Source organism: Vombatus ursinus, unplaced genomic scaffold, assembly GCF_900497805.2.
Source record: "Vombatus ursinus unplaced genomic scaffold, bare-nosed wombat genome assembly UNPS02014799.1, whole genome shotgun sequence".
NCBI lineage: Eukaryota > Metazoa > Chordata > Mammalia > Diprotodontia > Vombatidae > Vombatus > Vombatus ursinus.
The window spans coordinates 54,227,118-54,243,158 of NW_020954577.1; the positions used below are offsets into that span (position 1 = coordinate 54,227,118).

Consider the following 16,041-nt stretch of genomic DNA (forward strand, 5'->3'; position numbering starts at 1 on the left):
GTGTGTGTGTGTGTGTGTGTGTGTGTGTGTGTGTGTGTGTGTGTATGTGGATCTACTTGTGTGTGTGTGTGTGTGTGTGTGTATATATATATATTTTTTTTTCTCAGACAGATAAGAGGTAAGCCATGGATTCAGAGTTATGGTTGCCCTAATTCCAAACCTAACCCTAATCCATATATATATAAGTATGTAAATGCATACATACACACAAATATATACATATATTTGTATATGAACTGTTTGTTAATATTCTTTGACCACTTATCTGTCAGGGAATAGCTTTGGGAAATGTGTGTGTGCGTGTATGTAACAGCTAGTATTCCTATAGTGCTTCAAGGTTTACAAAGTACTTTACAGACATGATCTCATTTGATCTTCACAACAACCCCCTGAAAGATAGGGGTTATAATTATCTCTATGTACAGAGGAGGAAAGTAAGTCAGAGATTAAGTGACTTGCCTAGAGTCACACAGCACGTAAGTGTCTGAAGTTGGATTTGAGCTCAGATCTTCCTGATTCCTAGACCAGTGTTCTATCCATTAGAGCACCCAGTTGTCTTTGTATATACTTTATAAAGGATATAAATCAACAGTTCTCCAAAGAAGAACTGCAAACTACTAACAGTCACATGAAAGAATGTTCCAATTCGCTAAGAAGAGACACGCAAATAAAAATAACCCTGAGGTTTCATTTCATACCTGACAAACTGGCAAAGATGAAAGAAGATGGGAATGGTCTCTATGGGAAAGTTGTGGAAAAATGGGCACTATGGAACCCACTATGGAAAGTCATTTGGAGGTATGCAAATAAGGTGAAGAAAGTGTCCGTATTTTTGGCCAAGATACTCTGCTGCTAGGCACGTACATACAGGAGGTTACTGATAAAAAGAAAGTTCCCATATATACCAGAATATTTATAGCACCATTTTTTGTGGGAGCAAAGACATGGAAACAAAATAGATGCCCATCGAATGGGGAAAAGCTAAACACTTTTTGGTGAACATAATGGAATGTGACTATGCTGTAAGAAATGATATGCATGATGACTACAGAGAAACCTGTACAGATCTACATGAACTGATACAGAGTGAAGTCAGCACAGCCAAGACAACAGTAAACTCCATGACCATAGCAATGCAAATAGAAAGAACCACAAAATAATCGTAAGAAAATGTTACAAAATTATAAACAATAAGCACGGCCCCAACCATTGCATATTTTCCTATTTTTTTCTTACGTACTCATCCGTTTTGCTGATAGATTATTCTTTTAAAATATTCCTTGTTATATGGGATGACTCTCTGGAAAGGAGCTGGAAGAGATTCAGGGGAAATGTAAGTGATATTAAAACAATAATCAATAAAATTATTTTTTTAAAATGAGATCACTGCTAAGTTTGGACACAGCAATTTCATTTAAGAGATGAGGCTGGAAGCCAGCTGGAGAAGAGTTAAGGAAGGAGAGTAGAGGAAGAGGAGTTAACACATAGCTTTTTCTAGAAATTTGGTGGAGAAAGGAAGGTGAGATAGAGGACAGGTAGCCTGAGGAGATGGTTCAGTCTAGTAAAGGTTTATTAAGGATGGGAGTCCAGGGCATGTCTGCAGGAAGTAGGAAAGGAGCCAGTAGAGAGAAAGACTGATGATTCTAGAGAGGGATAACTGAGGAAGCAATTGGTTGGAGATGACGGGAAGGGATGGGCCAGAGGGGTGGTCACCTCGTTATCAGAGACGAAGAGGAAAGGAGGAAAGAGCAGAGTGGTAACGTCAAGGAGTTCTGCCATGGAGAAAAGGGGCGCAGGAGTGGCTCCTGCTCAGGTCTGGACAGCTGCTGAGGGGAGTGAGGAAATCAATCAGAGAGTAATAGAATGATTACCTTGCTGCAGTGAGCCGTAACACTGCACGGAAAATCAGGAACAGAACATTCAAACGAACAAAGCAAGAGAAAAGATACTGGAGTGGAGCAGATAGAAAACTTGGAATCGGGAAGACTTGGGTTCAAATCCTGACTGACACCTACTGGAGGTGTGATCCAAGACAAGTTATTTCACCTCTCAGTCCTCATTAACTTTCTAAGCCAATGAGCTGCAGAGAAGCCTGGGGTCTGCTTTTGTGAAGGGACTCTCCTCTCTGGGAATTCCTTATACAAATGAAATCACAGGTTCAGATTCTTTCACCCCAGATAACCAGCTCAAAATGGGAGCAACTGTCTCTAAGTTGTCATTTAGAGCCTTGAAACATGAATATGAATATACAGCAATTCAAATGAGATAATGTATATAAAGCTCTTTGTAACTCTTAAAATGCTGGATAAATATAATCTTTATTATTCATTCATTTCAGCCATTCATTATGTGCAAGTCACTGTGCTAAGTAGTAGGGATAAGAAGATTAAAAAAAAAAAAAAGCAAGCCTGTGAGGATTTTTTTTTCTACTGGGACAGAACTGGCCTGTGACCAGAGAATATAAAGTAAGACAGAAGCGATTTCAGGAGGGAGAGCACCCTAACCAATGCGGAAGCTCTGAAGGAAGCCTGGGACTCCACCAGGCAGCCAGGAGGAGAGTGTGGTCTGAACATGGGGCCCTCCAGGTGCTACGGCAGGACGTGGCGCGTCACACAGGGGAAACGGCAAGTAGGCCACACTGCATCACACAGGGCTCAGCTACGGTCAGTCTGGTCAGATTAATAAGATTAAATAGATCTGCCTTCTCCAGTTACATTGTACAGAGGTGCCATGAAAGATTTAAAGCAAAAGATTCCTTTTACAAAAGCAGAAATTATGCCAGTATTTTATTATTTGTCATTATTCCTTGGTAAAGTTAGAAAGTCAAAGTTAAGTTTCCCCGCTGGTTTTGTTAAGCCATTAGGTACATGCCTCGGAGTGCTTGCTGTGAGAGCCCCACATGATAAACACCTTTGGAAAACTTTGTCACCCAAAATTCCCTTTGCATGGGTGCAAGAAGGTTCTACCTCACACATTTGCCTCTAAAACACATGATTAAATGAGGTCTTAGGGAAGTCCTTTATGGTGATGGGGGAAAAAATGAATATACTATGAAAAGAAATGACACCAATATATGTGTGTAGACACATGAATATTTATATGGAGTATGCCCCTTTTAAATAAAATCCCAAATAAGAAGATTCAAACATATAAGGTGAGGGAACCCCAACATATTAATAGCTCTGGGTAAAAACTGGTCCACAGGGGTTGGCTGCGGTAACGTAGCTGCTAAATGTAGGGGCTAAGGCAAGGTTTTCAGATTGAGTGTTAATCTGAATGCGTCCCTCAGGTACTCATTTTCACCTACAAGAAGAACTAGCTGCCTCTTCTATCCATGAGCTCTGATGCTACATGTCCCTAGTTTCAAGCTTCAAATTCCCTAGAGAAGAACAGGAAAGCAGAGGTAAGTTCTTGAAGAATCACCACTGTTTAATTTACGAGCCTGAACTTTCTCAGTGTGAAAACCAAATTAATCTTCCTGGGGGTCAGGGATCCTGGGTTCTCGTGGTGGCTCTGCGTGACTGAATCGACAGGTCCTAAGCTGTTTAGGTCTCGGGCCCATTACCCATACAGTCACAGGGTTGGATGCAATTATATGGTCTAAGATACTTCTACTCCAAATTTGGTCACTTCTGGTAGAAAATGCTAGCTAGAAAAATCTGGGAAATAAAATCCAGGTGTTCAAGCATGTCACCAACAACATTAAGCTGCTATAATATAAGCACAGTTTAAAAACAAACTGACAAATTGCTCCTGACCTTAAGATAAACAGCTCTGGTCAATAAAGAAATGTAAGCCACAAAATCCCACGTTTCTAAGTATCAGCAGTTACAGGAGTTCACCTGCTCCTTAGACTTGATCCATAAAGCCCTCTGGCCACAGAGGTACTGTGGAAAAAGCAGCTGATCCTCTCTTTTAGCCAAGAGCCCCCATCTCTGGGCTACGTCTCTTCCCGTCTGTGAGATGGGCCAAAGGAAAACTGATGCTATTAAAATTCCTACACTATTTACTTTATAGGAACTTAGGGCTTAAAACTCAGATAAGGTTTTAACACCTAGAACTGTCTTGTACATAGTAGGTACACAATAAATGTTCACTGGATTTTTGGGGTTTTCTTGCTATATCTCAGAATCCCAATGATGATGCATACTGGAATGTGGAAACAGAAGGGTGTATTCAGCTAACGATTATGATGAAAAAGAACACGATAACAATAACTGCCAGGATTTCTACAGTACTCACTATGTGTCAGGCATTGCACTAAGTGCTTTACTTATTTATGTATTATTTACTTATTTGTTAGCTTATTCAATCCTCAAAACAACACTGTGAGGGAGGTTCTATTTTTATCCCCAATTACAGAAGAGGAAACTGAGGCAGACAGAGGTTAAGTGACTTGCCCAGGGTCACAGAGCTAGTAAGTGTCTGAGGCTGGGTTTGAAATCAGATCTTCCCGACTCTAGTCCAGCATTCTCTGCCTCAAGATGCCTTCTCTGAGATTCAAATTCAATCGTATTACCATCAGACTGAGGAAGGAAATAGTGTTAAGTTATCCTGACTTACGTAGTAGTCAGGCTAAATGGTTTGCCAGGCTCTTTTATTATTCTCTGTCCTTCATTTTCAAAGAGGACCAATGACATCATGGGGTGATGTCTTGACTTGTCGGAGAACTGGATTGTAGTGAGGCAGTCACACAAAGTCATCGGCCTCACTCTCTCTTCCCGAGTCACTAAAGTCTAGTGACAGGACAAAAGGCCCGGGATGCAGTGGATGACCTTGGCGTCCTGGATGTCTGACCAAGCTCTAAGTGCTTCACAGCACCTGCCTCAGCAGCCTTCATGGCCACTGGAACACAGTGTCCTCATCTACCCATTCTGCCAGGGGAAGTCTTCACATGCTTGGGACAGACACCCCACCAACTAACCAACAGGTTTGAGGCCTTTTGGTTACCCTCAACATGGTTTAGTGAGGCTGCTGAGACGGCGTACCAGGGTGTGGCCACTGGCCACAGCTTCCTGGAGCCACAGGTGAGAGTTGGGTGAAAGGTAGACACCAAAGGTAGACGAGGCTCTTACGTACTAAAACTAGGAATTAATCCCCTGCATCACACCAATTCCCCAATAAGAGCTATGAGAATGTCATTCAGCTTTGTTTGGGTTGAATGAGTTATAGTAATTCTCCTTCCCCGATTCCGACTTTCCCTGCTTTCTCTTTGGCGCCCTCTGTTCCCTTTTCGGATTCTGCCGCATCACCATAGAAGGGTGTTAAGGGGTAAGCCCAGGACCAAGGACCACCTTGTATTTCTCTTTGTTTTATAGGCTGCAACAGTCTGTAAGGGCAACCTCTGCCAAGGTAATCAGCCTCTTACTTCAAGAGTTCCTAGAAAAACGTCATCTGTACCCACAACCATCCTCACTGCCGTGTCAGTGCTGAGCTTGGGATCAGTCACCTGACACTGCCTTAGGGGGGCCACGTAACTGCTCTACTACAACAAGCAGAACCTGTACTGATTTTAATCTGGTTCACAATTTTATTAAAAATGTGGTCTTATTGAAGGTCAATAAAGGAGGAATGTTAAGACATACCCTCCCTTCTACAAATCAAATTAAGTTTATCTCCATTCTTCTTTTAAGCCCTACCGACATTGCAGAGTTATCAGTTTAGACACAAAGAACTCTCAAAGCATCAGTAGCAAGAAAGGTCAAAAACGGATCACAGGATTCTAAGGGTCTTGGGGTCTTCAAGGTCATCAAGTCTGAAACCAGAACATTTTAGATTGAGGAAGTTCAGCCCAAAGACTGGAAGTGACTTGTCCAGCACAGTAAACAGAGAGGCTGGTCTTGAATGCCAGTCCACTTGGAGTCTTGCCCAATTGCCTGAGCTCCTCCTGCATCTCTGCCCCCATCCACAAGCAGAAACATCACCAGCCTGCACTCTGTACAATGACATGAGTGAGAAAGCAAGTTTCCTTCTAGGTATCTTGGGGCCCTGCCCTAGGGTGTGCACTTAGTAACTCTTCCTAAAAACCTCCTCTAACTTCCTTAATTCTGACAAGGACACCACCACGCTTCAGTCCACTCAAGTTGCCAATCTCAGGGACATCCTGGACTCTTTGTTCTCCCTCACACCACACATCCATCCATTCAGTCGCCAAGTGGTGTTCTTTCGATAGCCACAAAATCCTTCACATGTGGCCCTTTCTTTGCCTTCCCACCACAACCACCCTCATTCAAACCCTTATCACCTCTTGACTACATTTTTGCAAAATCCTCCTAATTAGCTTCTCAGGCCTCCTGTCTCTTCCTTTCCCAAAAAAATATTCCTAAAGCAGAGATCTGATCACAGTACTCTCGTCCATGGTCATAAACTTCAGTGGTTCCCCAGGACCCCAGAATCAAATGCAAACAATCTCCTCTTCCTGGTATATAAAGCCCTTCACAACTTAGCTCCAGTCTACCTTATCAGGCTTTTTTACACATAGCTCTCCCTTCACATACTCTATGCTCAAGTCAAACTGGCTGCTTTGTTGTGACTCAAACATGACCTTCCCACTACCTACCTGCCATCTCCCTGATTTTGTACAAGCTGTAGGTAGCCCCAGGCCTGCCCCCCCCACCTCCATTTCTTAAAATTCATAGCTTTCTGCAAAGCTTCCTCCTATATAAGGCTTTTCCTGCCCTCTCCCCCTCAACCTGGTGGCACCTCCCCCTAATACTTATGTGCGCTTCTTTTCTCCTCCAATGGAGCGTGAGCTTCTATTCTGGAAGGATGCTAAGATTCCTTGATCCAAGGATCTCACTGCTAAACATATACCCTAAGGAGCTGACAAAGATAAAAAGGTCCCATGTGTGACAAAATCTTTATGGTAATACTTTTTGCAGTAACGAAGAACTAATAAAGTAGATGTCTCCCCCCCGCCCCCATCAATTGGGGAATGGCTAAAGAAACCGTGGTGCATGAAGGTAATGAAACATTACTATAACCTAAAAAAAAGATGAATAATTAAAACACAGAGAAGCATAAGAAGATTTAACATGAACTGATACAAAATCAATCAACAAACATTTAAGTGCTTACTATGGTCTAGGCATCACTGTAATAATGTAAGCAAAAAGAATAACCAACTTCCCCCTACTGAATGACGAGCAATTCCACTGACCAAGCCTGGCCCTGAAGAAGGGAAAAAAGGGTTCTGAAGAGGTGGGAATGATTACAGGTGTGGAACATTACATATGTGGTCAGATTCTGAGGATGTGTTGGCTGGTTATGTTGAACAACTTTCTCTTTGTAAAGAAGGGCTATCTGGGGCGGGGAGGTGCACAACAGGATATGAAGCTGAAACAAAACAAAATATTGAGAAGTCTGGGTATCTCAAAAGTACTGGTGTACTTTTGAAAAAAAAAAACATAAGCTCTGAGATAAATAACTGTTTCATTTTTGTCCCAGTATATGAAGTGTCTAGCACAGTGTCTGCCATATAGCAGGTACTACATAAATGTATTTGATTAACTGGGCAAATCATTTATACATGTGACATAGCTTAGGATCGATTTGGGTCCTCAGCACTTAATGCAGCACTGGACAAAGAGATAATACTTAATCAATACTACTTTATTCATTTAAAAAGTTTCAACGACTAACAATTTTGTTCAACAATTGGTTATAAATATCACAAATACTTAGAAAAAACTTATGGCACACAAAAAAGTGTCACTGAATTTCAGCCTTTTCCTTTACACTGAAATTCTCACTCATACTATCAAACGAGAAATTGGAACTATTTTATAACTGCAAAGTTCAATATAAAAGTCAGCTGTTATTTCCAGTATTTGCATGAAGGGCAGGAGCCCTGGGGTCTTATTTCCTATACCAGCATCCTCCAGCGCTTTCCCTGTAACTCTGTATTGAAGTGAAGGTGATCATCGTCACCTCAGGATGACACGAAGGAAGCTGAAAAGCAGATGAGCACGAGTCTGATGTGGAATAACAGCAAGGCCGGCCTTTTTAATGTGCATCACTGCTGAACAACAGGAGCCCCTCACATGGAGGGAGTAAATGTTTGACCAGACTATTCTGTCCCCTGCTCAGAAGGACCTGAAGTACAGCTCCACCTTACACTGCTAACATTAAATCCAAATCAAGAGAGAAGTCAAAGATTACAAGGCTATATTCCAAGGCACCTTCAACTCTCTCAAATGGGCACTTACTCCCTCCCAAGGAAACTGAACTGACCCAACAGTAACTGCAATTACCTGCAGGACCCATCAATCAACATGTAAATTTCTTAGGGACCTACCAGATGCCAAGCACTGGGCTAGACCCTGGGGATACAAGTACGAAAACTGAAACAATACTTACTCACAAGAAGCTTACATTCTAATAAGGGGAGAGAGGTACATAGAAATATATGTACATGGGTAGCAGACAGACGGACACACACATACAGTACATACACATATAGTACAAATATAAAGTGAATAAATACAAATATATCATACTCACACACAAAGTAGCTAAATACATGACAGTTTAGGAGGGAGGGTACTAGCAGCTGGGAGGATCAGGAAAGATGTCATGCAGAAGATGGTGTCTAAGCTGTCTTTGTTTTTTTTTAATAATTTATTTGTTTTTAGTTTTCAGCATTCACTTCCATAAGATTTGTGTGTGTGTGTGTGTGTGTGTGTGTGTGTGTGTTTATGTGTGTGAGGCAATTGAGGTTAAGTGACTTGCCCAGAGTCACACAGCTAGTGTTATGTATCTAAGGCTGGATTTGAACTCAAGTCCTCCTGACTCCAGGGTCAGTGCTCTATCAACTGCACCACCTAGCTGCCCTGAAATAAGATTTTGAGTTTTAAATTTTCTCCCCCTCCCTCCCCAAGATGGCGTACAATCTGATATAGGCTCTACTTATACGTTCCTATTGAACATATTTTCACATTAGTCATGATGTAAAGAAGAATTAGGACTAATGGGAGGAAACATGAGAAAGAAACAAAACAAAACAAAACCAAAAAAAAGAGAGCAAATAGTCTGCTTCAATTGCATTCAGACTCCACAGTTCTTTCTCTGGATGTAGACAGCATTTTCCAACGTGTCTTTTGGAGTTGTCTTAGATCCTTTAAGCTGTCTATCTTAAAGAAGAAAGGGAGTCTTTGGGGTAGAAGTAAGGAGGCAGAGTATTTCAGGCACGGAGAACCACCATGCCCAGACGCCCAGGCACAGGAGAAGGGGTCTTGTGGGTGAGGACCAGAGAGAATGAGTGAACATTAGACCTGGGAAGCAGTGTCCAAAGGGACTTAGAAAGATGAGGCTGGGCCCAGTTATGTAGGGCTTTAGAAGTTAAACAGAGAAGTTTATATTTTATTCTTGAGGCAATGGAAATCACTGGGGAGTCCCCTATGAATCCAATCTGGGCTTAAGGAAAATGACCGGTAGCAGCGTGTAGGATAGACCGGAGCTGGAAGAGCCTTGGGGCTGAAAGACCAATTAGCAGGCCGTGGCAGTACTCTAGATGACAGGTGATAAGACCATGAAGCAATGGGGCAGCTGTGCGAATGAAGAAGACAACACGGAGGAAAAACGCTGCAAAGGTGGATCAGCAAGACCTGACAACTGACTACGTGGAGTTAGGATTACAATGGGAGATTCTGAACCAGAGATGCTGGGGCTGCTGACAGAGCCATAGTGACATGGTGTACATTGAGAATGTTTTCACATAATAAAATTAGAGTTAAGAAGCATCCTAGGAAACTTTAGCAAAATGCAAAAAATCTTTGGCTACATACATTGTATTTAAACTTTCAAAAAAAAAAAAAACCCAACCCAAAACCTGGAGTACGAACTCCAAAAAACAAATTCTTCAGACACTTCGATGGGACTCTACGAAAGAGTATATATTGGAGTTCCTAAAAGTCCAGGAGCAATTACCCGAGACAATAAGAGAAACAGAATGGTTTAAAACAGTCGCTAATTTTAAGTATGACAGTTTTTAGGCTCCATCCAATAACAATTCATAAACACATTCATGCTATGCAGTGGCCTGCCCCATGCCCAGTCTAATTGCTGGCGATCTAGAATACAAATGAGCAGGACATAGGGAGGGAAGCCTTAGACTGCAAGACATTTCACTTCACTAAGCTTCACGAGGGCGTCTCATTCATTTTTGTTTCCCCAGAGTGCCTACTTATGTAGCGGACAGTCAAATGTTTCAACATCCACCTAATGGATTGGTTTTCTAATCCAAACCCTACGTAACCTCACCTCTTACATGCACCCAACAATTTATCAACTATTACAAGATAAATATAGGCCACTATAAGCGGATCCTCAAAGATTAACTTTTGGTGGGGAACAGGAAACACTCCCCTCCTTAAACAGGACTCATGCCATAGAGAACCCATTCAACAGCCATAACTCAAGTTTCTAGGTTGCCGAAAGGCTGGCACTATTTTTTGTACTTTATCCCATGTAATTGAAGAAAAAAAGCAGATTATTAAATAAAAATTTGAAATCTAGTCAGACATTCTGAGTTGCAAGAGTTGATTTAGAATTTCTCAAACTCATTCAATATTGCTATACTTTGTATTCTTTCAGGTTGTGTCTAGGAAATGAGTAACAAAATCAGGATTTCAAATGCAAAAGGTCTCTTACAGTTGTCAACCATAAGAGAATTGAATCCACACAAATTTGCTTCACTTTTTTCTAAGAGAAAGATTACTAGGAAAGATAATGTAGGACTTACCAAAATGGGACTCCTTACCTAAAATGGTTGAATAAATAACAAAAACACCAAGAACTCCTTTAATCCACAATTTGCTACTTGGGTTCAAGTTTATGTTCCCTAAGAAAATCAATTCTTAGATTATATTATTAATTTGTACCAATGAGGCGACTGTAGGTCAAGTTTAAAACACTGAGTAGAACTTTCCAAGAACATTTACATGCAGAACAACACTAATGCCAAATTCAACCTACTAAGCAAAACAGGTTTGCCCAGAAGGCCTCTATTAGCGGCCAGCAGCAAGAGTGTGAATGCAGACAAAGCTGTGAAAAGTTACAGAACTCCATTTTTGGACAAAATATCCCCAAATTCATAGTAACCTCTCTCCAGTTACTACAAATTAGAGAAGTCGTCTGCATGCTGTTACTCTTAACTGCCCTTCCACCACAATGAAATATTGAAAAAGAAACCATAGACCTGCCCTTTGGACATCAACACACCAATGTACAACATGATGGAGCTTTGCTGAAGGTAGACTTTTGTAAATCAAGCCTGCTGGGGACAGCCCTACCCTCCCACTGCAAAGATGACATTTCAAAAGTCTTTCCACACCTCCATTCTGGCAGAACAATCATCACACAAGTTTATAAAAAAAAAAAAAAAATCTGCAGCTAAACTCGGTAGCCTCTCCCACCTGCTGCCATTTGTTGTTGGTTTCAAAGGATAACCCAGGGCAAGGAAACACTGCCGCGCAGGCAACAAAACAATGAAACATGAGCCATCGCGTCCAATTTTAAAAATGTTCTGTGACCTGATATCAGAATAGCCTTAAAAAGCCCAAACACACAATGAACCACAGCGCTTTTTTGGCTCATCCATTCTCCATACACACTCTTGAGGGCAAGTCTCCTTTGGGAGTGGAGGCTCAACTCTTGGCCTGGGATTTCCCAACAATGACAATTGAGCTTGGCGGAGGAAGCTAGCGCTCAGACTGGAAACTCTACCAAAGGACCCACAACTCAACCTTTTGCCTGTGAGGTGCCAATGAGCAATCTCTTTCCAGCCCCTGTGCTGTAAACCAAAAATCAGAGGCAAATCCTGCACATGGAGAATCCTGCCCGGGTGAAGCGGGCACAGTGGTGCCTACCGACAAAAGTGAAGGAGTCAGCAGAGTTTTCCAAGGTCTCTGTACTTAAGATCTTCCTTCTGCTCTGCTCCCCTCACAGCAGCAGAGGTCAAACGGAAGGGTTAGCACAATTATCAACAACCTTCGCAATTACGACAATGGCCTAAAGTGACCGAGGATGTGGTCTGTGACTTACCGGCCACACTAGTGATTGTCACTGGAACTCCCTGCACCTGGACACCTGCAGCCCCCAGGTTGGCCACGCTCACCGTCTGAAGGTTAGGCACGGATGCAAGCTGGGCAGTGTTCAACGTTATTGGGGCCCCAGCCACTGCCACTGGGGCAATCTGGGCCAGAGCTGTGCCACCACTTGAAGACACTGGGGTGATGGTGAGTTGTTGGGGTAACCCAGCATTTTGAACTTGCAAATTGGGAAGGCTCTGAATATTCTGAACCTGCACAGTTTGCCAACTGATCTGCCCTGACGGGGTTAAGGTCGGTGCTCTGATTAGCACCTGAGTTGGACTTACAGCCTGAAGCTGGACATTCTGCAAAGGCTGCTGCTGGATGGTCTGCAGGGTCTGTCCTGACTGGAGCTGAAATGACTGGGGTGGTATGGCCTGAATAATCTGCTGCTGAGGCTGCTGGATCTGGATCTGCTGCAAGATGGGCTGGCCTACAATCTGCACTTGCTGGAGGGAGCTGGCCTGCTCCTGCTGCGGGGCATTCTGAAGGCCGTTGGGCTGGAGCTGACCAGAGTTCTGGGCTTCAGCTTCCGGGGCAGGGGTCTGAGATTCTTCAAGGGCCCTTTCTGAAGCGCCCGCAGCAGCTGAGGCGCTCACATACTGGCCCGCGTCCACCGAGCTCACTAACGGGTCGCTGCTCGTCAGAGTTGTCGAGGCAGTGGACGTGCAGGTGGTGGAGGAGGACGAGGGGGACTCGGGCATAGCGCTGCTAGCAGAGGCAGTGGTGGTGGGCGGGGTGGGGGTAGGGGTGGACACTAACTGATTCCCATTGGACGTTCCCCCATCAGCAGCAGACTGGCCGATCTGCCCGGGGCCTCCTCCAGCAGCCACATTGTTGATCACAGGCAAAGCTAGAGTCACTCCTCCAATGTTGATGGGTAAAGTTGTCACAACTTGAGCCTGAGTGCCTGGAATTGTCTGTAACTGCAATGGTATGGAGACCCCAGGCCGAATTTGGACTGGGACCGTCTGATTTGCCAGGTTTTGGGCAAGAATATTCCCAGAAGCTGTCCTGTTTGCAGCTGTGAGGATAGCTTGATTATTACCTGCAGGAATGAGCTGGATTTGACCCTGCAAATCCTGCAGAGACGCAGCACCGCCTGGGTTGATCTGGATCTGCTGGCCCTCCACGGCCTGCAGCTGTGGTATCACTTGGTACTGGACGTTCCCACCGGGGTTCTGTACCTGGATGACTTGAAACTGACCCGAGGCGGAAGGCTGGCCGGGCTTGGCCTTGGTCGGGGAGCTGCCCTCATTGGTGCTGCTGGACGAGCTGGCCGAACTCGAGGCTGCCTGGGAGACATTATTTTCCTTCGAAGAGGGAGGGGTAGCGGTGACCAGTTGCCAAGCATTTCCCGCGAGTTGCGTGGTCACCAGCTCCAGCTGCTGGGGCTGGTTCTGAAGCTGTACCAGCCCCTGGCTCGGGTCGATGATGATCTGCTGCTGCCCGGAGGCTTGATTTTCACCCGGAGTTCCTATCTTGCTGCAAGTGGCTGCCAGGAGAGCCAGAGGAGAAGGCTGAGAGTCCTGCCCACAGAGGGGATGGGAAAAAAGGGGCGGGTTTAGTGGAAGCCACCGGGGGGGAGTTGGTTTTTTTTTTTTTTTACAGTTCTAAATATCAAAACTTACCCAGGAAGTGGCAGAAATCAAAGAGTGCTTTGAACCAAAAAAACAAAAAACAAAAAACCAGTTAAGAGACCTGAGAAGCCCGAGTGAGGAAGTGGGACCTTCTGTGACCCAAGCTTTAACTATAAGGGTCAAGCACTGGAAAGTTTTCTGAGGCCAGGATAGATGACTTTAAAAAAAGAAAAAAAAAACCAAAAAACTCGGAGGAGGGGAGAATCTCCCTTCAGGTCTCCTAGATAACAGTTTTTAAACCATCCCCCAGAGCCTGGAGCCTGCAGGTCCTTTAGCAGGTAAAGCATTTACCAGCGGGCCCCCACCCCGCCCCCACACCCAGGGGGACAAGCTTCCAATGCCCTTCCCGCAGCAGGCAGTAGCTTCCCCTTCCCCAAGGAGCTGGGGGGGGGGCGGGGCAGGGAAGCTTTACCTGGGAACCGGCGGCTTTGGCTTTTTTATTGTTGTTCTCCGGCTCTGAAGTCTTCCCTGCTTCGGGGGCCATGGCAGCCCCGGCAGCTGCCCCAGCCACTGCCGCTGTGGGGGGGACCTCGTCCTCCTCCTCCTTCTTCTGATCTGCAAGAGCCCCCACCCCGCCTGGTTAGTGGGGAGCTTGCCCTGGAACTCCCTCCCTCGCCCAGTGACTGGGGCTCACTCTAGGGGTGGGGTCACTCCCTCGGCCCCCCGCGGTTCTTGGGGTTCATCACGCGGGTGAAGTCCCTCCTTCGGCCCCCCGCGGTTCTTGGGGTCCATTCTGGAGATGGGGTATCCCCACTCAGCCTCCTGCCGGTCTACTGGGGTTCATCCTGGGGGCGGGGGCCCCTCCCTCGGCCCCCCGCGGCTGTCGGGGCCCATCTCGGGGACGGGTCCCTCCCTCGGCCCCCCGCCGCCGGTCTCCTGGGGCTCATCGTGGGGGCGGGGGGGGGCCGGGGTCCCTCGCCCCCTCCCTCCCCGGGGCGGGCGGCGGCACAGGGCCGGGCAGGCGGGCCCGGCCGGCGGGGAGGAGGGCCGAGTGCTCGGAACGTGGTTGGAAACCCGACCCCTCGGCTCCAGAGCAACACCCAGAAGGCGGCGGCAGCCGGGCTCCGCGGCGGAGACAAAACCCGGGCGGCCCGCCCCGCGCGGGCCGCCGCCGCCCCCGGCCCCTCCTCCGCCTCCTCCCCCTGGAGCATCCCGGCCCGGCCCGCCCGGCCCGGCCCGGCCCGGCCCGCCGAACGTACCGCTCATCCCGCATTCACGGCGCGGCCCGAGGGCGGGCAGGCGGGCGGGGGCCGGGGCCGGGGCGGGGCGGGGAGGAGAGGGCCGGGCGGGCCGGGCCGGGCGCCCGCCCGCGGGAGGAGGAGGAGGAGGAGGAGGAGGAGGAGGAGGAGGAGGCGGAGGCGGCGGCGGACGAGGAGGAGGAGGAGGAGGAGGAGGAGGAGAGGGAGGAGGCGGCGGCTCCCGAGGCTGCGGCGGCTCCGGCCCGCCCGGCCCGGCCCGGCTTTGGGCGCAGGGCCGCCGCGGGGCTGTGGCGTAGCAGATCCTCTCTCCGCCCGGGCCCCGCGGACTCGCGCCTGATTGACAGCGGCGGCGGCGGCGGCGGGGGCGCGGGGAGCCGGCGGGGCCGAGCGGGGGCGGGGCCGACGCGGGGCGGGGCCGCGCGCAGAGCCCTCCCGTTCCTCCCCCGCCCCTCCCTGCTCCCCGAGGTCACCGCCCAGGCCCCGCCCCCGGCGAGCCGATTGGCCGTCGCTGCGCGCCCGCTTCCCCCCCCGCCCTACCCCGCGCCTCGTTTTCGCTCTCGCGCTCGGCCTTCTTTCTCTGCCGTCGGCCTAGCTCTGGACCCTGGCCTGCCTGCTGCTCTGCGCGAGCTCTCTGCTCCGCGGCCTCACGTCCCAGCGGGGCCCGCCGCGGGAGAATAGACAGTCACACACCTCTCCGAGCCGGGGAGAAAGCGAAGGGCCCCGCCCCGCGCCGCTCCGGCAGCTGAGGGCCCCGCCCCCGCCAGCACCGAGCGAGCGTGGCTCCCGCAGGCACCACCCGCCTCAGCCGCCTCTTTCTCCTAGCGGGCTCGCTATTGGCCGAGACCCAAGTGACGCGCTCTGATTGGCGAGGGAGGGAGGGCGTAGCGGAGGGGGCCGGCGCGAGGCGTACCGGCCGTTGTCATGCAGTAACGGCTCGTGACGGCAGCGGGGAAAGGCCGCGCGCGCTCAGGAGGGAACGCGCCCAGGGGCGCGCGCGCGCTCAGGAGGGGGCGACGGCCGAGCCGGCCGGGCCAGGCGGGATCGCACGCACGCACGCCGCTGCCGCCGCGCGCCCGGGAGCGCGAGCGGGGGGCGGGGCGGGCACGAGCGGGC

General features: G+C 47.9%; 1 protein-coding gene and 1 long non-coding RNA gene across 4 annotated transcripts in view; one reads left to right on the forward strand and one right to left on the reverse strand.

The window, feature by feature from the left end:
- The window catches only part of LOC114050470 (transcription factor Sp4), a 58,709-nt gene extending 43,225 nt beyond the window's left edge, over window positions 1–15,484 (reverse strand). The window contains exons 1-3 of one of the 3 annotated variants that reach the window (XM_027872191.1): window positions 15,466–15,484; window positions 14,142–14,284; window positions 12,043–13,618 (exon numbers count right to left, since the gene is read on the reverse strand). In XM_027872191.1, coding sequence (XP_027727992.1) covers window positions 12,043–13,618; window positions 14,142–14,213 — 1,648 coding nt within the window. In that variant the 5' untranslated portion in view covers window positions 14,214–14,284; window positions 15,466–15,484. Of the gene's footprint in view, window positions 1–12,042; window positions 13,619–14,141; window positions 14,285–14,363; window positions 14,551–14,928; window positions 14,955–15,465 lie in introns of those variants that run through there. The other 2 variants (XM_027872188.1, XM_027872189.1) reach the window with 2 other exon arrangements.
- LOC114050471 overlaps window positions 13,636–16,041 on the forward strand; it is a 12,050-nt gene continuing 9,644 nt past the window's right edge. Inside the window, exon 1 of the long non-coding RNA XR_003570009.1 lies at window positions 13,636–14,007. This is a non-coding gene — a long non-coding RNA (uncharacterized LOC114050471). The remainder of the gene's footprint in view (window positions 14,008–16,041) is intronic.